The following is a 26338-nucleotide window of genomic DNA, read 5'->3' on the forward strand; positions in this document are numbered from 1 at the left end:
AGTTTTCATGTAAAGTTAACACCATTGCGCTACAGTAAACTTAGTAGGTAGTAGGTACCTACGTACAAAAAACAGTGAACAAATTTTAGGGAGAATAGGTATGTACCTATTTTAGGTAGGCACCTAATACCTAATAAAATAACCTAAAGATGAGCTGAGAATCCTTTCCATTCTATTATCCAAGCTAGCGACCATTCGGTAAATTATTTTCTCCTTGCAAATGCAGCATCTAAATCCTTTGGCTAATGTAAATCCAAAGCGAAAGAAAGTTATTTTGAATAACGCCCAGAACGTTTCATCAAGTACCATTTGTAATCTTAACTAAATAGAAAAACGAATGCAGGTACATAACATTACACAGTGTTATATTTTAATAACACAGTACTTATTAGAAAAACTTTTCAAAAACGGCGCGCCTACACACAAGTTAACTTGACTGATATTTCAAATGGTTATATTAATTTGGCATCGGTTTGTAAGAATTTGTTTATTTCATAATATTATCAGAAACTTAATTAACATAAAAAGCACCTTTAAATTAATTTGTTTAAAAAGTTTTAATTTTTTTAAACAGCTTGAAATGAAACGGTGTCCCAGCGCCCGCCTGTTCATTCGACTCTTCTTCCTTCCGTCTGTCAAAAATGTTTCCATTCTTTCGATGGCTTGTATTGTTTGCGTAAATACAAACAAAAATGTTTTTGTATGTGAAATAGTTTTTAGTTTTGTCTATTTTATAGTGTAAAAGTTATATTTTATTAGTGCTTCTATTATTGTTTTAATACTATGTGAAAACCATTCCACTCCAAAGTGGAGAAATCTCAGTGTTACGGAGCTTGAGGAGAGCACCTAAATTTTACCAGATGCTGCCTTCTATGCCAATATTGTTCACCCGGGAAAGTCAGGATGCGTTTGGGAATAAAATTGAACCAAGCACGAGCTTTTTTAATCCAAATACATTTATAAAACCTGCGATTCAACCCGAGGTGAGACGAAAGAATTTGTGTGATTTCTACGTAATTCTAATCGGATATCATTTGTTTTGTTTTGAAAATAGATAATTCCTAATTTAATTAACACGATTATCCTTAGGTTACTAGCAATTACGTTTAAATAATGCTGCTAATTTTACATTTTCCGTAATCATAACGTAGAGAGTCGCCATTTTTTAACAGCCGTAAATACAGTGATAAAATTAAGTGTCAAATTTCAGCCTCCTCCTCAGAAAGTTTTGGTTGTAGAGCCTGTCAAAACTGCTCCGAAAGAGACGAAACCCAAGACTAGTGTGAAGAAAAAAGAGGATCCGCCTAAATTTGATAACAATGCTTTAGAAACAGGTAAGTATTGGAATCAAGCAACAAGTTCATGACATCTTGTTGATTAATTTATCAGTATAAAAATACACTACATCCTTGCCAAACATTAGAAATGTTTGTTGTCTATTAGATTGTTTTTTGTTTTAGATACCACCCCAATTTTCTTAACAATTTTATAATTCTATTTTGAGAATGTTTCAATGTTATGACTAAATTAAATTACAATTAACCTAGCTCCTTTCATTTCAGCTTTAGTTAAGTCTTATTACTCTAAAGTACAATCACGGTTTTCTTCCAATCCATCGGTGCCTAACAACAAATTTATCCAGTTCCAAAATATATTGAAAACGTTTGATCCAAACAAAGAGACTCCGGTGGAACTTTACAAGAGAATTGAGCAATTGTTCGGTGGTGAGCACTCGGATATTCTTGAAGATTTTCTTTTGTTTTTGAAGCCAGGCCAAGCTGCCAGTGTGGGTAGATTTATGGACCATTTCATGTTGGTCCAGATGACCAGCTTTATAGAACTTTTACATGTAAGTGTGCTGTTTAAATTGCACTATTTGTAATCTTGTAATACTTTCTCTGATGAACAAATAAGGACAATTTTAAGAACTAAATAACAATTTTCTGCTATTCATTTGATGTATATGATGCCTAGTTACTAATACACAGATCTGGCATCAGAGAATCAGTTATTTTTGTAAATCTTGACCTAGACTAAACCATGACCTACATTTCCCATAACCTAAAATTTCAGAGTGTGTTTTATCGCAAGCCAACTGTCCTGAGGAAGATATTACGGGCTATTACTGCCGGCATCAACAGCGGCAGCAGTGAGGTGATGAAGTCACGGGTTCTGCCCCATTTGAGGTCCAATCCCCGGCTGAGTGAGATGTTCAAATCCTTGTTCCCTGATGAGCGGCCTCCAGACAGGTAAATCTTTTAAAAATACATTTTACCTTGTATCTTTCATGCATAATACAAGGAAAGAATACATGAATATTTTATTTACTATGTCTTATGCGAATTTTTCAGAGCTAAATCTAGATCTTAAGTAGCTGTATTTGTAAAGATATAGTTTTTTTTAAATTGATATCAGTTTGTTTTGTTGTGTCTAGGGTTGGTTGCCTTGGTCCATCAAATCTGTGCAGGCCTATTTTCAACATAAATCACAACAGAATAGAACCACATACTAGCTGTACTTTAAGCAATTTTTTAGAGGAATCTTTTATTATATCCAATCCATGGCAGACAATACCATGTTTCATTCTGCTAGATGTGGCACGACGACGACGCGACGCGTTATTATCGGTCCAATCAACGGATAAGAAGTATACTTTGATCACCTATGGATTTGATCACCCAGGTGATCAAAGGACACCTAAGGTCACCTGAAACTCGCAACCTGAAGAAAGCCTATAAAGCGTTTTGGTCCCTTGCCAAGGCCATCCAATCCAACTTCTGTCGCCCCAGCCTGCCACCACTGCTGAAACCTGATGGCTCACTGGCTCACTCTGCTGAGGAAAAAGCGAACCTTTTTGCCACCCTGTTCGCTGATAACTCGCGTCTTGACGTTGCAGGCAAAATACCACCCTCATTACCACCTGCCTCTACCACCATGCGTGAGGTCCGCATACGGCAGAGAGAGGTTTTAAATGTCTTGCGTTCTCTTGACATAAATAAAGCCAGTGGACCCGACGGAATTCCAGCAATAGTCCTGCGTAACTGTGCGCCGGAGTTGTCTCCTATTCTGACACGCCTGTATCGACTCTCACTTGAGACTGGACTAGTCCCTAGATCATGGAAGCTTGCAAACGTACAGCCCGTACCTAAAAAGGGCAGTCGTGCTGACCCAACAAATTATAGACCCATCTCTGTTACGTCCATACTCTGCAAGATAATGGAACGTGTCCTCAATGGCCGACTCCTGTCATACCTTGAAGAAAATGACCTACTTAGCGACCGTCAGTATGGGTTTCGGTATGGTCGTTCTACAGGCGATCTTCTCGTGTATGCCACACACTTATGGAGCGAGGCCATTGAGAAACACGGAGAAGCCCTTGCCGTTTCACTGGACGTATCAAAGGCGTTTGACAGAGTCTGGCACGGCAGCCTAATAAACAAGCTTCCATCTTTTGGAATCCCTGCTGGCTTATGCAAATGGATCTCCGATTTCCTTGTGGGACGATCAATAAGAGTAGTCCTTGAGGGCTACACTTCTAGTCAGCAACCTATTGACGCTGGCGTCCCTCAAGGATCGATGCTGTCTGCAACACTGTTTCTACTGCACATCAATGATCTGCTCAAACCCGGTACCTTTGGGTATGCAGATGACACAACAGTGACAGCCAAATATCTTTCCAGCGCAAAAGCCAGCAGGCGTGAGGTCGAGTCTTGTCGTGAGTCCCTTATCGAACGCTTAAATTTGGCCCTTCAGGATGTCTCTGATTGGGGCGATGCCAATCTGGTCCAATTTAACGCGTCCAAAACACAGGCGTGTCTGTTCTCCGCCAAACGAAGTCCATTTCGTCTGGCTCCAACATTCCGAGGTGTGCCTGTTAAAATCACCGAGCGACTCCAACTTTTGGGTATCGAAATGTCCAGCAAGTTGAACTTTGGCGAGTACATCGAATCCATAGCGAAAACTGCTGCCAAAAAACTTGGTATCCTCTCGAGGGCAAGGCAGTACTTCTCCAATAAGCAAAGGCTGCAGTTATATAAAGCACAGATCCGACCTTGCATGGAATACTGCTGCCACCTCTGGGACGGCTCTGCCAAGAAATATTTGGCTGCTTTGGATTCGGTGGAAAGGCGTGCCAGGAGACTAATCGACAGCCCGACCCTTGTTGAAGCGTCGCTCCAGGAACTTGACCACCGCCGTAAAGTTGCTTCTCTAACGGTTTTCTACAGGCTACACTTCGGAGAATGTGCGAAGGAATTATATAACTTAATTCTACCAGCCCCTTTCCATCACCGGGGAACCAGACGCAGGCTAGCGTACCATCCCTACATTGTCGACATTCCACCAGCTCGCACTAAGCGTTTCGACGACTCCTTTATAATGCGAACAGCTAGGGACTGGAATTCGCTGCCTGCTGCTGTATTTCCTGAACACTATAATCCGGGCGTTTTCAAGGCGAGAGTGAATAGCCACTTACAGGGCAGATATGTACCATCCTAGACTGCATCTCACTTAACACCAGGTGCGATTGCGGTCAAATACCTGCCTTGTCTAGCATAAAAAAAAAACCTAAGGCTTTTCGTCCACGGGTCGACTTGCTTGCGATTTAAGTATGATACGGGTAGCATACGGGTCGACGGGACAAACTCGACGCAATCACGCATCGCGTCGGATATCAGTCTCGCGCGACTCGTTGTGCTAGTCGCATGCAACTTAGGTATCATACTAATGACGTCAAGCATTATGGCGAACGTGCAAAATAACATTATTTGTTCAAGAAGGGAAGAAACATGCTTCAAATCGGTGCAGTCCTGTTGTCCCCCCTGCTTGGCCCCCCTAGGGGAGCCAACAGGATTTCGAAATCCTGTTGTCCCCCCTGGCTAGGGGAGACAACAGGACTAGATTTTTAATCAATGATTTGAGGACTGTTGTCCCCCCTGAGAAAAATTATTTAAAAGCCATACATTTTTATACCAGAAAAACTGAAGTAGGTATTTGACTGAATGCCAAATTGCCAAACTGAATACCTAAACGTTTGTCAAGTAGGTAATAATTACAATTTTGATAGGTATTGGTGCCGGCCGGTATTAACTAACACCTACCAACTTGAAATTTGGCAGGTAGGTTCCTTATAGAGTGTAGACATCCACTAAGAACGGAATTTATTTATTAAAGGATAGAAAATAATATGACGAAATCGCGGTCGGCCGCTAGTTGAATCACTGTCACTGAGCAAGTAATTTGTTGAATATTATGATTAATTCAAAATTATTCAGTTTTAGCATCCTACAGTACTTATTATTATTCTGTGATCCTACCTACTAATGTTGTAAGTAAAAGCGGAAGTTTGTGAGTAGGTATGGATGTTAGATACTCTTTCACATAAAAACTACTAAACGGATTTTTACTTACACTACTTCTGATAAACTTTACAGTAGATAATATTTTTTATACATGAGAATAGCATAATAGAGGTACCTACTTAGCTTTTGCCTACGGCTTTGTGCGTGTAAAATTTTGTCTGTCACAGAAAAAATATAGAGCGCATCACTGTTTCAAAAACGGGGATAAAAACTATCCAATGACTTTTCCCAGGACTCAAAACTATCTACTTAAGTATCAAAATCGGTTCAATGGTTTAGGCGTGAATTCGTATTCAAACAGACAGATAAAGTTACTTTCGCATTTATAATATTATTTAGTAGGGATAAATCAAAACGATCTGTTAAAAGCAAGTAAAGCAGATTTTGAAATAGTCTAAAATAGTACCGGTACCAAGAACTTATATTTTTTTCGATATTCAAATGTTAATTATATTATTATTTGACATACGTTTAGGTATTCAGTTTAGCAATTTGGCATTTATTCAGGTACTCCAATCCTTCTTAAATGTTATAAAAATTTATGGCTTTTAAATCATTTTTGCCAGGGGGGACAACAGTCCTCAAATCATTGATTAAAAATCTAGTCCTGTTGTCTCCCTTAGCCAGGGGGGACAACAGGATTTCGAAATCCTGTTGGCTCCCCCAGGGGGGCCAAGCAGGGGAGACAACAGGACTGCACTTTCAAATCCAGGTGATCAAAGTGAAATAGACTTTATTATCGCGTTCTCACTTATAACACTACACCTACGTACCCCACATTGGCCTTAATATTACACCATTACTTACAGAACTCCCCCTTCATTCCCCTTTGATTGTATCAGAAACACCGACATTGTGTGGATCCCTCCCACTCACCCGCATATCTCCCTTCGTTCGCCCCGTTCGCCCCAGTTTCGATGTGACGTCACGGCTGCCGGGTGCGCAGTTAAGTCGACCAATGTGCCTTGCCCAGCCCTCAGTGTTGCTTCATCTGATGGAGCATATTTGACTAATGTATATCACTTATTCTAAGTATCCTCCTCTCCCAAAAGGCGAGACCCATACTAAAAACTGGGGGGGGGGGGGGCCTTCTGCTAACCCCGAAATCGGTGTACAGTAGTACAGTAGCGGCATACAGCCGCGTGTTTACAAACCTAGTGCCAGGCTTTCTCCATGAGCCTATTGCGCACCCTCTTACTTGGTTCTATTTTTATAAAAGGAAGACAATCTCTCGTCTTGCCAAAATAGCATTTTCGGACTACTATACTGTATGCCAAAAAACCTGACGCGAATTCAATCGCACACACTTCGCTCTAGCTCCCAGTTCTCAGCAATCGTCTGTCAGTTTCACAATCAGCTACCTCACACCTTGGGGCTTGCGCCTTTTTACCAAATGCGTGCACCTCGAAGTATTTTTAAATTTCCATTTCTCTAAAAGAACGACCGCACGACTTCTGCCCAAGACGTCTATAAAGTAGATTAGGATTGTCGTTTCTTGGATGAATCAACCAGATTCAATCGTGGTCTTCTGAAAAGTAAAATGATATGGAAACATTCTTCTTTTTAGAAGATCATGATTGGCATCGGGCGAGTTGTCTAGCAGTCGATCCGATTGGGCTATCAGAAGCGTCAACTGCCAGGCTCATTAAGTTAGACATTCAGTCAACTCCCATGATTAAAAACGTGATATTAAAGTAATTTTTCACAAACTAATTACTAGAGTTAGCTGTTTACATGAGACTATTGTTACAGCGCATACGACACAGGAGTGGATGCGATCCCCGAGTCGTTGTTATCGGAAAGCGTTCGATATGAGACCTTGGAGTTCCAAGAAGAGACTGACGCGAAGAAGAAAATTGAAGCCACTGAAGGACTAGACACAATGGTAAGAAAAAACAATTTGGATGTTTATTTTTATGTGCATGTTATTTATTTCTTTCTGATTTATTTATACCATTTTCCAATTTTTCGGTCCTGATTAAATTGAGCAAGTTCTGGTTCAAGTCTTGCACAGGTCTATTGTATAAGCATCATTAGCACGTGGTTGTGCATAATGATGAAGAGCTCTCTCTAGCATGCTAAGAAACACAATTTATTTATTTATTTATACTTCAATGCCAAAAATATTAACATTAGGCGAACTTAATGCCAAAAGGCATTCTCATTCAGTTTACCTTTGGGTTATGCAGAAAAATTAGTTTGGCGGTATAACAAAAAAAATAATTAAATAAAACAAAGCGACGGCAAAACAAATATGCTACATATACACATACATAAATAATATATAAAATATATAATAAATAAATACATACTAAGATGATAGATATAATGATGGATGACGATAAGTTAAAACAGAAACCATTCATGAAGATGATAACATTTGGAGAAAGTGGTTATGGACAGATTTTTTGAACGAAAACTTGCTAGAGACAATCGTGTTACTTTTTAACATAACGGAAGATATAAGCGCTATTAATGCCACGATCGACGAGGCATGCTGCTGGAAGGTGAGTATCAGTTCTTTAATAGTTCCAATTTTTTCCTTTCAGTATCTCCACGGCCGAGTATTTCTTCAGCACGGCAGACTACTCAGGTCAGCTAACGTCGAGTTTCCATACAGCAAGGAACCTTACCGGGTGCACGCCCGACGTCTAGCCCCTGCCCAGTGCCACCTCTCGCCTCCAGAATCCGACGACGAAAGGGCATCGCCCAAACGTACCAGAAACTCTAAAGTACCCCCGAAAAAACCCAAAAAACAACTCAAATCCCCAACCAAAAACGCGAAAGACGTTAACGATAACACAAAAGTTAAAGACATCGTCACAAACGTTCTGAATAGCCCGAAAACGGTGAAAAACAAACAGCAAAACAAGAAAAATAAAGAGAAAAAGGACGACGCGAAACAAGACACGCAGAAGAGAGAGAGAAAAGACAGCAAAAATTCAACTTGCCAGAAAAAGGACGAGGGCTCGAAACCAAAGCAGCCTAAAATTGACCCAGTGTGTACAGAAATCAAAGCAGTAATTAAAAGCAATAGTTGTGCGGAACCAGTGTGCACAGAGGTTAGGACAGAAGTAAAGACTAATAGCTGGACGCGGGAGGAGGACAAAACTATGTTGCAAGTGCTAAAAGGCGAAGCCGACACTGAGCAAGTCTTCGAAAGAGTGAGAGAGTTGCTTCCTCACCGCTCCGTAACAGAGATCAAGGAACGATTCTGCCACGTCATGACCCTACTGCAGCAAATGGCCGTGGGAGAAGTCACTTAGCGCAAAGGAAATTAATTAATCTGTAAGCGAAAATAGTATTTATAATTTTTGTAAAAATAAATTGTTATTTTTACTTTGAACTTTCATGTTGTTTTCCTTTTACCCAGATAGGATTAGTGATCAGTTGTTATCATTTTGGAACTTTTAACTTTGTTCAGATTCCTTCTTCAAAAATAGCAACCGAATTGAAAAGCTCCTCCTTTTTGAAGTTGGATAAAAAGGGCCCTCTCTATCATGAGTTCTTGTTATGTACCAAAAAGTTTATAAAACTTAATAATTACATACTCTTTGAAGTTTCTAATATCTACGTCAAAATGTAACATCAACCAAAACATCAACATCTCAAACTGATGGTTTGTTTTTGACATGTTTTATTTTGTTAATTTTTGTAAATAAAGTCTCATGTTTCGATTGAGCGATAACTATTACCAACGAGAATGCTACCTCAAGCAGGAACAAGTGCCGACACAAAGCGTGATGATAAAAAAGATGTCTCCGCCGCTGGCAAACGTTTACTTCAAGTCCATGATCCCTAAGCTCAAAGTGCTGGCTGGTCTTGAGCCACCCATGAAAGGAGGAGGCAGCGATTGGTACATCCCTCCTCAGGAGCTACTAGAAGGCAAGATTTCTCTCAAGCCCATGAAAAAAGAACACCTAACAAAACTAGGCTTCAATGGAATCGATTACTTCGGCGAGAAAATTGTTGCACATCATCACAAATGCATGGACGAAGAAAAGGCCCAAGTGCTTCTGGAAAGCGACATAAACTGGAAAAGAACCATCGAAGCTAGCTGCCGGCAGCAGTGGGAAGATACCTCCAGGGAAGCAGCAAGACGAAACACAGAAAAAATCCAAAGCGCTTTCCGCGAGTTCACCACTCTGTACACAACGTCCATTGCCAAAGTAGAAAGCCTTCTCTTTGATGCCACTAGTGAAGAAATAAAGAGAATAAGAGAAGAAACGTTTCAAAAAATGGATGAACATTACAAAACCCTTTTGAAAGAACAAGCGACTATGTTATACGATAGATACACCGAGAAACTTAACGTAGAAAAATCTAGATTGAAACAAAAATTCATACGAAACGTGGAACAAACGCGCAGCCAAATGGGTGCACAACTGCATGATATTCAAGTGGAAAAACATACAGCCATAGAGAAACTGAGAAACCTATTTGAATGCCAAAACTTGGCCTGTCAAGTATACGTAGCGCTGAAAGAGCGAGAGGAGTGTGAAAAAGAAATAGCGCTTTCTAAACATAAACACGAAAAACAAGCTAAAGTTTTGAAGGAAAAGATTGCTATGAAAGATTTTGAAATCCGACTCGCAAAGGAGAAAGAGAAGAAGCGTAAAGAATTCAACAAAATATGGCAAAAGAAAATTTGCGAAGTGGTGAAGAAATTCCAAATGTTTGTATCATATTGTCTGAACTCTTTGCCAGAACACGCAGAGTTCTTTATGAACATGGAAAAATTAATGTTGTTGCAGCTCAACGAAGCAATGGAGAATCCTAGTGCTGAAAGCATTTTTATCACAGAAGAAAACTTGTTCCACACTCCAGTTCCTAGACCGCATCCTTTCTTTCTCTTTTGCGACAAAGGATACAAGCCACATTTAAATCAAGATCTATGTCCGAAGCACTGCACGTCCAGCGCTTCTCAACTCCCCGTTATAGTCGTCAACAAAAGGTGTATTTACGCTGCTTGTGATAACTTTGAGGTGTTCTCTGATAAAATTAAGCAGTACATTCATGGGCGTCGCGGAGAAGACGTTGATTTTCTAGACGACCACGACTACACTTATAACATACCTGTGACTTTTACGCATTCGCAGCAGTTGCTGGAGTTAAAAATGGAAAGTTCTTTGATGCAAATCTTGCAAAAGGAACATCCGAATATAAAACAAGTGCAAACCCAGTGCTGCATATGCAAGATACCTCATTGCTTCTGTAGTCGGCTAGAAGCGGAGAAGATTCCTTCAGTCGTACGCCTTGAGCCTGTGGAGGAGCCGCCTTTGCGTTTGATTCCATCCGGCAACAAGTTAGATACGAGAAGTGCCGAGTTGATTCACGAACGAGAGCCTAAAGTGGAGAGTTACATCGATTACATGGAGCCGAAGAAATGCAACTGCGCCGGAAGAGCAAAAAAGAATATACGGGAACATTTACCAGCGTACATGAGGAATGTGTCTAGATTTTACCCTCCAGACTTGCCCCACTATGAGCCCTGCTCCGTCGCGGCTTTGAAAAAGTTGGTCAAAAAAGCTCAAGGCAGGCGTTCTCCGCCGGAACTTGTCAGGATTCCTTCGAGAACTAAGGAAGTGAGCACGCAGTACTCCGACCAAGAGTTTGATTTGTTGTGCACTTGCTTCTCAGACGAAGAAATTGACCGGCTGTTCAAAGAAATCTTTGCTAGGCCTGGCGACTTCCATTTTGTTGATGGATCCGTTACTGCTAGCCACTTGGAAAGGCAAACAAGCTCTTTTGCGACGCATCGGGCACACTCACTGAGGAATTTGATGGCCGCTTAGCCACATCTAGAAGAAATATTCAAAAAGACAGGATGCGACTTTGACGATTAAAATAATAATAATAATAATTATAATAATTTATTTATTTTCGTATAGTAGTACAAGGGTACATAATACAATGAAAAAACGATGACCCCTGCAGAAGTATAAAACTGTGTCGCAGGGATCAACGCCCTCCTCCAAGAAACAATACTTACATAATTTTATAAAGTACATCCAAATTAAGAAAAAAGCAAAAAAATTAACAATAAATAAATTTTTTACAAAAAAAGACTAAAAATCTACTAGGAACTAGTGAAGTTTAGTGAGTGTTAGTGTAGTGGGTGTAGAGTGTAGTGAGTGTGGAGTGTAGTGAATGTGTGTGTGTGTGTGTGTGGGTCTGAAAATTAGAACGATTGCTTGATAAGTGTTTCGGTTTCTTCGTATGATAAAGAGCATAATAATTCGATACATTTGAGTTTGCATTTGTAGGAAGGCAGAGGGTAAATATTTATTTTTTTATTTAGTTTATTATACAGCATGGAGCTTATATGATAAAAATGGCTACTCGCTAGTGTAGTCCGACGTGGTTCAATTATGCAGACATGATATTGACGACGAAGTGCCATAATAGTAGGGTCAAATTGAAGCTGGGAGTGCTTACGGAGGACGACCGCAAGAACAAAGAGTTGCCGTATAGTCAAGACTTTACAGATGGAATATACCTCAGATGTAGGAAATCGAACAGGTTTTCCAGCTAAGACCTTCAAAATAGCTCTTTGTGCTCTTTCCAACCTCAACAAGTGAGTCTTTGCCGCTCCACCCCAAGAACTTATACAATAAGATAAAATAGATTGGGCCAGTGCATAGTAGACAACTTTAAGACATTGGAAGTCAGCAACTGGACGCAGTCTTTTAAAAACAAAAATAAGCTTCCTTGCCCGAGATACTACAGATAATTGGAACCTAAGGTAAAATAAAAATTATTAAATCAATATTACTATTTTAATCTCTACAAACTTTTAGTACAGTCAGAGTCAATTAGTTCGTGACACCCAAAGTAGCCAATAAGTTCGCGAACGTCTATGGATGTTATATCAACTTTTCGGCGCTGACTGTACCTACCCTACACATATTTAAGAGGAAGTGCTTCTAATGAAATTCAGTCTTTTTCGAAGTATTACGGGCCATTATGTAGTCACTACGATGGCTTATTCGGTTTAGGACAGATTCTGTTTAGGACAGATTCGGTTTACGACAGATTCTCTTTATGACAGATTCGTTTTAAGACAGAAATACAATTGAGTACATAATTCAAAAGACAGATTATTTAAAAAAAAGTTTATTTAGCTAACTAGTTTAAAACAAAAAACAAAGTATACTTTGCACAATAGTTTGAAATATTTTTTCAAATCGGTCCAGTAGCTTTGAAGCTTATTCAATGCAAACAATTAAATCTTTCCTCTTTATAACATTAGTGTAGATGTAGATTATAATATAATCCTACTTTCTACTAATATTATAAAGGCGAAAGTTTGGATGTCTGGATGTCATGATTGTCTGAATGTTTGCTACTCTTTCACGCAAAAACTACTGAACGGATTTTGTGACAAATGAATTTCAATAAATAAATAAGACGTCTAATAAGCGAATTACGCTGTCGCCCAGTATGAAGATCGCTGACTTGCTGCCCTACATTAGTGCAATGGTCCGAAGTGCAATTAGTGAAAGTGACGTCAATCGACATTTTCCTAAAAACTGTAGTTCATTATTTTATCATTCCATAATCATACTTCGATTAGGTCTCATCTTGTTTTAATTATAAGTATTTCATGTAATTTTCTAATTTCTAATTAAATCTTTTATAAGTATATTCGGTTTTTTTTCGATCCTCCGATCGCAGCTAACGTATTTAGCGCCATCTATCGTCACTGCTCAAAATCTACAGCAAAATCAAAATAAAAAATATTTAATTCAATTTAGACCACAGGTGGCACTTATGAACGTCAAAATATCTACACTAATATTATAAAGAGGAAAACTTTGTTTGTTTGGTTGTAATGAATAGGCTCAAAAACTACTGGACCGTTTTTAAAAATTCTTTCACCATTCGAAAGCTACATTATTCACGAGTAACATAGGCTAAATATTATTTTGGGAAAAAAATGGGTTCCGTAAAATATGTAGTACACGCGCGCGAGGCCGCGGGCGGAAAGCAAGTAGTAAATAAAAAAAAGCGCTGGACAAACTACTGTTTTTGACATTTGTAAATATTCATGCCGTGAAACGTCATCTATCAACATGAAACGAATTGGTTAACTCTATTCATGAGACGTTGCGTTGGTTAAAAAAACATTTTATTCTTGACTGTACAAAATCCGTCATAAAACGAATCTGTCATAAAGAGAATCTGTCGTAAACCTAATCTGTCCTAAACAGAATCTGTCCTTAACCGAATAAAGGACTACGATAGCATCGCGTGCTTATCGGATAAAACAACAGTCTTCATATTGTGATAATATTTAAAGTATCCGGATAAGTAAGGTGTGTAGTACAGCTAGGTACATACATCACTCTTCAACACATGAGCATAACCGAATAGGGAGCAGCTTCCTCTTCCCATAAAATATTATTTTTGGGAGGAAACAAATGTGTCGAACCTAATCACATATTTTTAAGCTGACAATGATTCAGTTTCTTGCTTGCGCTGTTTCTTTTTAGCACTAGCCCACAAGGGTTGCAGTGTAGTGAGAGTTATTGCTTAATAAGAAGAAATATGTATGTTTGGATGTGTAAAAGGCCAATTTACTGAAACTGTGTACCTATTTCTTAATGTTGTTGCCTAATAAAATCAAAAAAGTTAATGGAAGATTTAGGCATATAAATGAAACACAATTTTAGTCTATAAAACTTTTTTTTATTAAAAATCACTGCGATTGTGTAATGTCGACGAAGATGCGCAAACGCATCGACGCCGAGCGTCGCTTACGCACAGGATCTGGCAAATACAGTTAACAATTACTCTATATCATTATGATCTTACATCCCGCCGGGCGGGCGATACATTCACAAACATTATTTGATTACAACTAAATGTAAGCGAATCGGAAAACAAATGCTGTCGAATCTATGTATTGAAATACAAAATAAATACATTTATTACATTCGGTGTAAAATTTACCCAGAATATCTGCGCAGTTTTACTTGCGCGTACAAACATTACATATTTTATAATTATATAAGAGATTGTATTAGACACGTGAACCTAGCGACATCGTGAGACCCGACTCCGTTACACCCATTCGGATACTAAACCGATTAAATTCTTAATTAGTAATGTCAGTCCTAGAACTTGACACCGGGCACCGCTGCCGCCGCCGACGCCTGTGTGTGGCCGAGTGTGCCCCGAATGCAAACTTATCACAGTACTGAACGATTACTATCGCGCTTACGTTTTTATGCTTGAGATTAATTTTGGACCGCAGCTGATAGCTGAAAGTCGGCACTTTCTTTTGTCTTTCATCATCCGCTCGATCTAAACGCAAACGCGATAGTAAAAGTACAGCGTCAAAAACACACATTCCGGGTACCCTGGTAAATGCGGGGTCGAAGTAATACTGGTATCTGTTTTGGTATAAGTCCAAGCTGGCGCGAACAGATCGAAATAGTGCTTACTCGTGTTTACTAATATTTAAACCTATCAAATATCATAGTAGAATTTTAGATCCGAGTCCATAATATAACAAATGTAAATTATCGGCTCGAATACAACCCCGCTACACATAAGGCCAGCCACATAAGAGAGAACAAAACAGGTATTCCCACCGATCGTACATTATCCCAAAATTATACGACTCAAAATTATAGCAGGGCTGTATAATTGTGATTCTGTTCTTTTATCCCGCCAGCCGTAAGTTTAGTTCTCCGCGGCGCGTTTTCCGCTCTACCCGTCTCTGTCTGATGCCAGCATCTCGGGATGTGCGAGAGAGGCGGGTATAGATCGTTTCATCCACGAAGACGGGCCCCACCAATTTTAGATCCGAGCAATCCGAGCGTCATTATTGTAGCGTGTGCACTCATGGATGATTTAGCGTGTACTGATAACACTCAAACATTAGCAATCAATGGTGGGGCGAGTCTTCGTGGATGAAACGATCTAAAGTCCGGTCGCCGAGCACGTAGAATTTCGTACAATGACCCCAAGAATGACCCGAATCGTGCTAGCACTCACTGCGCCCGCCCGTCGCACAGTCGCGACAGCAATATAATAGCGAGCGATAAGGATGGGTAGCTTGGGGTCATTGGACGAAATTCTACGTGCAAGGCGACCGGACTTTAAATAGTGGGGCACGCGCGGGACGGTGGTGCGGTGTCGGGACGGCGGCCTCGTGTCGGCGCTTAGCTGTAGAGGTCGTCGTCGCCGCCCTCCTCTTGGAACGTGGGCTGGTCGCCGCCCGACGTGCCCGTGCCGCCTGCCGCGCCGCCGCTCGTCGGGAATCTGAAGCGAAAGAACAGGTTTAGTAAGCATTGAGAATGGTACGGTAAGCGGTAAGTGGTAGGACTATCGCATTTGCACTTTCAATGATAACGCCACTGTAGAGTAAGGGCACTAGTCAGTGACGTCAACAAGTGAGCGCAAATTTTAGTAGTGAAATACGCTCGCATTCGATTTTTACATTGCTCTGCCTGTCACACACCCTGCTGTCTAATCTGCTTGTAACTCAATGACAGATAAATTTGATCTCTGCTAATATCCTATGGTGTTTGTCGTTAAGCCTAGTCAGAAACTAAGAGGCAAAGGCGCTTTGATTATATCTGAGTACCATTTTAAAAATAGGACTTGGTTACTACAGCCAGTGGTGGTGTATGGCTTGGGCCACTTCACAGTTGGGGTAAAGTCGTAGTAACACGCATGTGAACACTTGTTTAAAGTGCCATTTAGTATGGAAATATAATTTTAAATAACTGTTCAAGTCAATGCTTGTGTAACTTTTTTATTAGGGTGGTATAGCCTGCAGTGAGACGTGTGTAGGCTTATTTATCGTTGCACATTCTATTTAGAAGAGGGTTTAGCGTGAGTTTACATTAAACGTTCTAACTAGTGAGCGCGTAAAAAAATTACATTAAATATATGATGGATTGTACAGCGCTCCTAGCGGAAACTAAAATTTTCATTGTATTAACGCGCTCAGGCTCACTAGTGAGGACGTTTGATGTAAACTCACACTCGGCCCTATCGTGTGTGTGACCCACCTGAAGTTGGTCCCGAAGCCGCGGCTCTGCTGCAGCGTCTGCGCGAACATCTCGTACTTGCGGATGTCGTTGTCGGACACGGAGCGGCGCGCGAACTTCATGGCCTCCTCGAAGTGCGCGCGGCTGATCTCCGGCACCGGGTCCTCTTCGTCCATCTGCGGGATTAATAACTATAGTCAAACGTTTCTCATAAAAACTCATAAAACTCATTTATTTCTGTAAGTAGGCTTTAAAAAAGTACTTTTACATGTCCCAGTATTAACCCTACCACTGCTTCAGGACAATAAATGGGCCAGTGCTGAGAAGAAGCAGCGCAAGAAAGTCAGACACTATTGTCAGCCTCTTTTTCAAAAGTTTACACGCTTTAAAAATACATAGTTATAAATGCGAGCTATGCAGTTACACATCCCAAACATTTTTATCTTTTAAATAATCATCGACTTTATAGTAGCCCTTTTTCATTAAGGTACTTTTAATATGAGTGTTTTGAATTTATGAATGGGTAGTTCTACAACACTTTATGGTAATTTATTAAAGAATCTAAAACGTCAAGTGGCAAAAATTTAATCTAAATAACCCAGTATTGGTAGTCGTTCGTTCGTTTCAGCCGAAAGACGTCCACTGCTGGACAAATGCCTCTCCCAAGGATTTCCACAAAGACCGATTCTGCGCCGCTCGCATCCAGGCACCTCCCGCGACCTTGACCAGATCGTCGTCGTTGATAGTCGTACTCTCATGTAAATGTCATATTTTATATGGTTGTCTAACGTGGCAAAAATCGGGAATGAAATACAGTATCGATAGTAGTGTCATAGCTGGAACGGTTTATGTGACGTGCACATGTTTGTCCCGGGGGCAAGTCCAAAAGATAATATGTAAAAGCCCCAAAATGTCTAGATACTTCTTTTTATTATTTTTTAGACGTTCATAAGTACAAGCTTATTTAAAATAGAATAAAGACTGCTTCTTGTATGTTTTCATTTATGTGCGTGTAACCCAGTCGAGTTAACTGTGCACCTCGCCTGTTCGCCCGGTTTGTACCAGAGTAGGGTTTGTACCCGGGTAATCCCGGAACCGAAAGAACCGGGAAAACCCGGATTTTTGGGCCAGCTTAAGAACCGGGTTTTAAAAATTCAAAACCCGGTTCTTTCGGTACTTTCGGGTTTTGCATATTTATCTAAAAATCAGTTATAGGTATTAGGCATGAGTCGTAACAAGAACATTGCGAACGTATAGAGAACCTAAAGATATCAGATTAGCTACTAATAAAGATTACCTACTTATTGGTTTTGTATTTTGTTTTTTTTATGAGATATGACGATTCCTCTGCAGTGAGGCGTTAGGCAGGGAGATGTTATATCTCCTAAACTGTTCACCACTGCATTGGAAGACGCTTTCAAACTCCTTGAATGGAAAGGATTCGGCATAAACATTAATGGCGAGTACATCACTCACCTTCGGTTTGCCCACGATACTGATTGTGGTCATGGCAGAATCGTTGTAAGATCTTGGCACAATGCTCAAAGACCTTAATCGAGTTTCCTAACAGGTAGGCCTGAGGATGAATATGGACAAAACAAAGCTTATGTCCAATGTCCATGTTGCGCCCTACCCAGTTTCGGTTGGGAGCTCAATCCTCGAGATTGTTGACGATCCAGCTAGGTAGGTCCAATTTCGAAAAGGGAGTCAATCGTCGAATCCAACTCGGCTAGGCAGCGTTCGGGTAACTACGCAACATCTTTTCATCCAAAATACCTCAGTGCCTGAGGACGAAAGTCTACAACCAATGTGTGTTACCAGTGATGACTTATGGCTCGGAAACGTGGCCTCTCACTATAGGCCTTATACAGAAGCTCAAAGTTGCACAGCGTGCTATGGAGAGGGCTATGCTCGGTGTTTCTTTACGAGATCGAATCAGAAATGAGGAGATCCGTAAATGAACTAAAATAGCGACTTTAGTTCATTTACGGATCTCCTCATTTCTATGTCAGCGGATTCAGCGGACATAGCCCGACGCGGACGCAGAACTGACGGCCGATGGGGCAGGAAGGTCCTGGAATGGAGGCCGCGTACCGGAAAACGCAGCGTGGAACGTCCACCCACAAGGTGGACCGACGACATCATAACGGTAGCAGGGAAGCGCTGGACGCAGGCCGCTACCAATCGATCAACATGAAAAGCATTGGGGGAGGTTTATGTTTAGCAGTGGACGTCCTATCCTATGGTTTAAAATTAAATGATGATGATGATGATATTTTTGTGTGAGAGTTGGTAACACTCCTTCTCCTTTATTTGCTTTGCATCTGACAGTCAATATACAGTGTGAGTCACGTTAAAGTGCACATATGAAAATAGATGAAACTAGACCTATTTTTATCGACAAAAAAGAGGTCAAAAATTTTTTGGGATTTTTTTTAAATTTTTTATAGAATTTTTGTTCTTCCAATTACTTATTGTAAAGAAAACGTAATAACTTTGAAACTAAGCGGTATATCCTGATAAAATAAAAACAGCAATAATGCTAAATAACAGGCGATACTAAAAAAATACATAAAATACACAAAAAAGGCCAACAAATAATAAAAAATGATACTTTTTGAAAAAAAAAAATGCTTTTAAATTCGTGTTTTTTTTTGGTTATTTGATAAATTTCTCCAAAAAATGCCCCTATAACCGGTGGTTTTTATTACTTTGTATTATTCTCTATTGTATTACCTTCGTAAAACCAAAAATCACATGTCTCTATACCTATCACAACGTTTGCAATGATCATTTGAACAAAGGCTTGCCACAACATTATTCTCCGCTATAGGTTAGGAGAAATTTTTAATTTTAACTAAAATGCTTATTTTACTTCGAAATCTTTTGTTTTCATTTGAAATCTAACTTGTCTTTATCAAAATTACAAATCTAGAGCCATTTTCAGTTTCGTTGTTAACGAAGCGTTGAATGGCGCGCCCGGAGAGGCTTAGTTCAAACGATCATTGCAAACGTTGTGATAGGGATAGAGACATGTGATTTTTGGTTTTACGAAGGTAATACAATAGAGAATAATACAAAGTAATAAAAACCACCGGTTATAGGGGCATTTTTTGGAGAAATTTATCAAATAACCAAAAAAACACGAATTTAAAAGCAATTTTTTTTCAAAAAGTATCATTTTTTATTATTTGTAGGCCTTTTTTGTGTATTTTATGTATTTTTTTAGTATCACCTGTTATTTAGCATTATTACTGTTTTTATTTTATCAGGATATACCGCTTAGTTTAAAAGTTATTACGTTTTCTTTACAATAAGTAATTGGAAGAAAAAAAAATCTATAAAATTTTTTAAAAAAATCAAAAAATTTTTGACCTCTTTTTTGTCGATAAAAATAGGTCTAGTTTCATCTATTTTCATATGTACACTTTAACGTGACTCACACTGTATAAATAGTCAAATATATCGATAAGTTGGATGAAAAAGACTGATTGTGGTACCTCAATTGAAAACGAATTATTTTACTTTTTTTTATTTTTGGGAGTAGAATTTAGTAAAAATAGAAAAATATTGTAAATCATGTTTGTTGATTATTCCTAGTCTATTCAAAGAAGTGTTATTTCAATAAAAAAAAAACATAATCAAAATATTGTTTTTTTGGAACCGAAAGAACCGAAAAAACCGGGGCTCCCGGTTCTTATGACCACCAGACCCGAAAAACCCGGTTCCTCAAACCAGAACCGATTCTGCATTCCCTATACCAGAGGGTCGATGTGACGTCACGGCCAGTAGCCTTATTCACGTAACAAAACTTCATCGACAACAAAACACTGAGTTGCGATCCTATCTAGTAATCGTTATATCAAAATGAACCTTATGAATACGGATTTAGAACTGTTTTTCAATGGTCCGACTTCTGAACGTCAGCGAGATCTTGACTGTCAAAATACGTGAATTAGGCCACAGGTGTGTAGTTAACTCGAGCGGGTTGTATAATTATGCATGCGCGTGTATAATCCTAAATTCTTTAGAAATTTCCATCGATGTAAACAAACACTTGTGCACAAAATTACACTATAATACTCACGTTTTCTTAAGCTCATGAAACCAACTCCTCCTATTCTCATGATGAAACAAATATGAAATCTAACATTGAAAACAAATATTTTAACAAAATATTTGGATGGTGAAAATTTGTGCTTCATGTTAAAATGTCAAATCGACATTTGACGTTTAAATTTCGGTCCTATCTCTGGAAAATCTGTAAGTCATAGACAATATTCATAGATAATCTGTAAATTTTATCGATTTTATTTCAAGTATTCAATTATTTCAATTACCAATTACTTTGATAATATTAATTTAAAATAAAATATAAACGAGGATATATTTAAAAATGTATTTTTTCTTCATTGAATGCAACAACACACTTTGCGAAGAAGTCTTTGAATTCAGCTTTATTATACAGACGAGTGTCACATAAAAAAGGCCTATCGACCACTTTTCGACTGGTTTACGATTTTATTGTGCACTTTGTCTAGACCCACAGTATAATTTAAATTATATTTCCTAAACAAATAAAAAAGGGAAAATAAATTTTCTTTGATTAAGAAGATACTATTTTGACGATCACATTACTGATCTCAATATCAATTGATCTTTAAAAATCTAATCATCGTCTGTTGCAGTCCGTAAATGACATTTACAGAATTGCGATTAACGAGAGATTTTGTCGCATCACTAGTAGATCAACTGACATAGACTAAAAATTCATCAATGTCAGTTGGCCATATTTGTTTACATTTAGGGAAATTTCTAAAGAACTAAGGTATAAATACGTCACTACGTACGTCCATGACGGCGGCGGCGGGCTGCTGCTGGCGGCTGCGCTCGCGCGTGATCTCGGCCTCGATGGCCTGACGGATGGCCAGCTTGCAGGCGCGCTGGCAGATCTCCGTCAGGTCGGCGCCGCTGAAGCCCTGCGTCACCTAAGCATGGAAAAACAAAAAAGAATTTGTATATTGAGTTGCAAAAGCTAATAGGACGCAGAATCTGTAGTTACAGTTAATCAGTAGATAAAATGGAAAACAGTATACCTACTTCTACAACAAAACCTACAGCGAGAAGCCCCGGTTATAAACAAATGTGTGTTCGAAGTTTCAGACTGTAAAAGTCATACTTCTATTGCAAAATCACTTCTTGTGCCATCGTCCAAAGATGTTATCTTGGCGATTTGAAGTTCTATGCATGGCAGACTCTTTATTCAATTTCAGCTACATAAGCCACAGCAGTGTTTAATAAAACGTGGCATCTTCAAATCTTTGGCGATCAAACAAATAGCGGCCCGGTCGCAGGATAACTGTGTCGATGTAAAATGGACCCTCTTAAGGCTCGTTCGTCGTCTCAGCCAAATGACGTCCACTGCTGGACAAAGGCCTCCCCCAAGGATTTCCACAAAGACCGGTCCTGCGCCGCTTGCATCCAGGTACCTCCCGCGACCTTCACCAGATCGTCGGTCCACCTAGTGGGAGGCCTGCCCACGCTACGTCTTCCAGCTCGTGGTCGCCACTCAAGAACTTTCCTGCCCCAGCGGCCATCAGCTCTTCGAGCTATGTGCCCCGCCTACTGCCACTTGATTTTAGATTTATTTCTGTAAATAGGCTTAAAAAAAGCACTTTTACACGTCCCAGTATTAACCCTACCACTGCTTCAGGACAATAAATGGGCCAGTGCTGAGAAGAAGCAGCGTAAGAAACTCAAGTCACTATTGTCAGCCTCTTTTTCAAAAGTTTACAGGCTTTAAAATGTACAAAGTTATAAATATTTATGCGAGCTAGGCAGTAACGTATCCCAAACATTTTTTTAAAAGGCGATGGAGTGGACTGTATATTTCTGAGAGATAGGCCTGCTGGTGGTGATTATCAGTGGGTAGACACTTCTCATACAAAAACTAGTCTCTATATGTAGCAATTGATATACAACCTTATCCCTTAAGCAATAAAGTGCATTTTGGATTGATTTCACTATAGCAGGGGAACCCGCGGATCAATACCACCATACTAAAAATAATTGTTAGTCTCCTTATGTTGGTAGAATTGTTAGTTTGACAAATGAAAAAAAATGTCTGTCAATTGAGTTTGAGTTTTTAACCGGCGAATTGATTCGTGTGAAGTTATTTTCTCAGATTTGGTGCAATATTACTGTAAATAAACTTTTCTGTCGTTTACGTTGAGTTGATTAAGTTCCTCCGTATCGGGCGTGATAAAGTTTGCTGTTCAGTGTTATGTTTTTTGTGAGATAGAGACTCTTTTAAATAAGCTGTGTTTCAACTTCTACAGAAGTTTAAACTCTTATTTACTTTTCTGTTTAATGGGTATGTTATCTACTTACTTGAAATATTAGATCTATTATTCATTAAAAACAACCCTATGTGATGAAAATGTAAATGTACTTTCAAAACTGGTAAATGCATGAACCAGGGCATTGACACTGGTTGGAGAGAAATTATAGGCTTTGTTTAATTAATACCTATTTCATTTTAGGCTTCTACTGATAATGGAGAGTAGAAACAACAAGAAGTGCGTTATTTGTAATAAGAGGCGAAGTCGTGGTGGATCACCCTTACTTTTGAGTAGGTTTCCTCTGGATTCTGACCGGTAAGTTTCTAATAACACTCATTTATTACAAGATAATTTTACTGATTGTGTAAACTTAAAGGCTGGGATTAATATTTTTAATCATACAGTAAATAACCATAACCAATTTTTAATTTCAGTATTTTGTTTCGTACTCTGTAAATGAATTGCATAACAATACTAAAAGAAATTAGTTGATGAATAAATTTCAGTTTGTTATTCTTTTTCTTTTCTAATAGGTATTTCTTATTTCAGTTGTCGAATGTGGGTTAAAAATGCTGGCATAGAAGACTTAGCATATGTACCTATTGAAAAGTTACACCAACTGAAGTTTGTTTGTGGTGGGCACTTCACTCCTGAATCCTTCAATGCCAAAGGAACTCGGCTGAAGAACTCAGCTATTCCAACACTGGAATTGAGCAATCCCATCTTGCCAGATGAAGTTTTGACAGAGTTTCCTCTTCATGTAAAAGACTCCAATAAAGAAAACCTCAAGACAGGTATGATGATGACTTCAATTATTTTTTTAAAATTTATTTTACTATCTATCAATTTTTCTGAATTATTTAGATGTCTTAATTAATTTTCTTTGGTTTCCAAAACAAACCAACCGAATGCAATTTAACAAGGTTCTTTCTTTGTAACCACAAACATGTGTTGTATGCTTATCAATAAATAATGTATAATTTCAATTATTAATTATATCTATACTTTGTTACAGTTCTTTATGATCATTCATATTGCATTCCAAAGAAGTCAAATCCAGTTGAACGAGGTATGTTTATCTAAAATTATACTAATAATATAAAAAGGAAATATTTAATTGTTTGTTTGTATTTGATCGGCTCCGTAACTCGAAGCCAAGATAGCCTAAAGTGCGGATAAGAACCCCACAGCTTGAATATTGTAGTAAACCCACTCGTAACACAATTTAGCTTAGAATGTGTGTTGAGTTAGAGGGACTTTAGTAATTTGTGTAATACATATTCTTCAAAAAAAGTACCGGACCAATTTGAAAAATTTTAGGCAATCTACATTAATTAGCCAGGTCAGCTAGTTTAATAATATTTATAAGCTAGTAATTTTTAATGTGAGCAAGACATGTACTAGACTGATTGTACCCTAAAGTTGGGTAAGAACGTGACATTTTATTACCCAATTCACATTTCATTATCTGCTTTCAGTTCCCCTTACAACTACAACCAAACAACTAAATTCAACATGTTTGGGAGCTGTGGATATACCAGATTCTGGTATTTCTGCGAAAACAACTTTTGAACCTCTTCCTTCTACTTCCAATGCACCAGAACATATGACCTATAAACCCATTACTCATGGTAAGTGTACAAACTAATTATTTACCTTCTAAAATATGCCTTCCCTCAAACTAAAGAATGCCACCCTGGATGCGTTCTGCAGTCTGCAGTCAGGTCAAAATGAACTTATATATACAACATTCTAGGTTTCTGTACATTTTATATTAATGCGATTTGACCGTGCGGATACGAACAAAGAACGCAAAGCACACGTGACTGATTGCCTTATCACGACCACTTACAGATTGTCTTGACATACCCGCAGACCGCATCCAGAATGCAGAACATTAAAACCTCTAAATGCCTTTAATTTAATATTATGTCATTGTTATTGAAGGTGGGCCCACGCTTCATATTTTATGAGAAGAGCTATCATTATCCTGTCTTTGCATTTTTTTAAAACTTGATAATGATTGATTGATTTGGAAATAATATGTTTCATAAAACAACAAAATAAATTTTAAACTAATTTGCATATTTATAATATTTCAGATGATAAAAACATTTGCCATCAAGATGCACAGGCAGAAATATTAGTCCACAGTTATAAAAGACCTAAGAAAAACATTGAAATGAAAGGTAAGATAAAACATACCTAATTTAAAAAACTAAGTAAAATTGCTGATTAATTAACCAATATTCAATTCAATTTGCTTTAATGTTGTTTTTTTTACTAATGGTAATGTTTTTATTACAGACACTTCATCAACATTTACAATTAAAGAGAAGAGGCTTTGGCGACAGTTACAAAATGCAAAAAAAACAATAAGGAATATAGCGAAGTCAAGAGTGAATTTAGACAAGTTAGATTCGGAAGTGCTGACATCGTTAGTAAAGGATGTAGTGCAGAATAACAAAAAAAAGTCACAAGGAAAAAGGTGGACTTTAGCCAACAAAATATATGCTTTGGCTATATTTAAACGGTCCCCTAAAGCATACCGCTATATGCAAAAGCTGTTTACGCTACCAAGCACTAAAACGCTCCAAAGGATTTTAAAAAATATACCAATGGAGCCTGGTATAAATAAAAATATAATTGATATGTTAGAGGCAAAAGCATCAAGTATGCCAAAGGAAAATAAATATTGCTCGTTAATATTTGACGAGATGGCGTTAAAGAAACGGATAATTTATAACGAAATTGCTGATAAAGTGGATGGCTACGTGGATTATGGAGAGGGCGAGAACATGGGACGAGAAAAGAAAATTGCAGACCATGCGTTAGTGTTTATGATACAGGGTGCTAAACATAAATACAAGCAATATATTGCGCACTATTTTGTGGAAGGCACAATATCAACAGCAAAACTGGCAAAAATTATATCGGACATCATCAAAAAATTAAAAGAAATCGGATTTATGGTTCTAACAACAGTTTGTGATCAGGGATCTACAAATATAGGAGCTCTTAACATGTTAAAAAGAAACTGTGGACAAGGCATAGATAGCAACTTTTTCTCTGTAAATAATGACAAAATTTTTATAATCTATGACATCCCTCACTTGTTCAAATCATTACGAAACAATTTCTTTAAAAGTGGAAATATGTCTTTCGATGGAAAAATTGCACAATGGAGGCATTTGGTAGTTGCAGAAGAACACAACAGAAATTTTTTAAATTTTAAAAAACTGAATAGTACCATTGTAAATCCAACATTCAAAACTAAGATGAGGGTGAAGTATGCTGCGCATGCTCTGAGTAATACCGTGGCAGCTATTTTAAAAATGATGGCATGGAAAGAAGTTTCTGATTGCAATGATACAGCATTTGTGATTGAACAGTTAGATAAACTATTTGATTGTACAAATGGTCCATCATCTTTAAATGACGTAAAGAAAGGGATCCGGGAAAATGTTTCCACATCAAGTAATCACATTGAGTCTTGGACCTTTTATACTGATAAGTTAAAAACCATAAAATTTATAACAGCAGAAAACACGATACTAAAAAATGTTAAATGCGTAAAGGGATATCAAATATCTATCAAATCCTTAAACGATATTTGGGAAAAGTTAAAGAA

The 26338-nt window shown here is 38.4% G+C and overlaps 2 protein-coding genes across 2 annotated transcripts in view; one reads left to right on the forward strand and one right to left on the reverse strand.

Annotated features, from left to right (window-relative positions):
* The first annotated feature begins 611 nt into the window (after nucleotides 1–611).
* LOC135080077 (uncharacterized) lies at nucleotides 612–8706 on the forward strand. The gene is made up of 6 exons (XM_063974754.1): nucleotides 612–983; nucleotides 1211–1334; nucleotides 1563–1849; nucleotides 2074–2249; nucleotides 7113–7245; nucleotides 7910–8706. Exons 1-6 carry the CDS (start codon nucleotides 861–863, stop codon nucleotides 8624–8626), a joined length of 1560 nt encoding a protein of 519 aa, XP_063830824.1. The 5' UTR covers nucleotides 612–860; the 3' UTR covers nucleotides 8627–8706.
* Nucleotides 8707–14029: 5323 nt separating this feature from the next.
* The window catches only part of LOC135080080 (transitional endoplasmic reticulum ATPase TER94), a 43543-nt gene continuing 31234 nt past the window's right edge, over nucleotides 14030–26338 (reverse strand). The window contains exons 13-15 of the mRNA XM_063974756.1: nucleotides 21217–21354; nucleotides 16388–16542; nucleotides 14030–15632 (exon numbers count right to left, since the gene is read on the reverse strand). Of these exons, the coding sequence (XP_063830826.1) occupies nucleotides 15533–15632; nucleotides 16388–16542; nucleotides 21217–21354 (393 nt within the window). The 3' untranslated portion in view covers nucleotides 14030–15532. The remainder of the gene's footprint in view (nucleotides 15633–16387; nucleotides 16543–21216; nucleotides 21355–26338) is intronic.

Source organism: Ostrinia nubilalis, chromosome 17 (assembly GCF_963855985.1).
Source record: "Ostrinia nubilalis chromosome 17, ilOstNubi1.1, whole genome shotgun sequence".
Taxonomy (NCBI): domain Eukaryota; kingdom Metazoa; phylum Arthropoda; class Insecta; order Lepidoptera; family Crambidae; genus Ostrinia; species Ostrinia nubilalis.

What these genes read in the sequence shown, in the direction of transcription:
- LOC135080077 (XM_063974754.1), top strand. Translation starts at nt 861, where the DNA reads ATGCTGCCTTCTATGCCAATATTGTTCACCCGGGAAAGTCAGGATGCG. An exon ending in TAACAATGCTTTAGAAACAG is followed by an intron (nt 1,335 to 1,562) that starts GTAAGTATTGGA and finishes CTTTCATTTCAG; the next exon opens with CTTTAGTTAAGTCTTATTAC. An exon ending in GCTTTATAGAACTTTTACAT is followed by an intron (nt 1,850 to 2,073) that starts GTAAGTGTGCTG and finishes CTAAAATTTCAG; the next exon opens with AGTGTGTTTTATCGCAAGCC.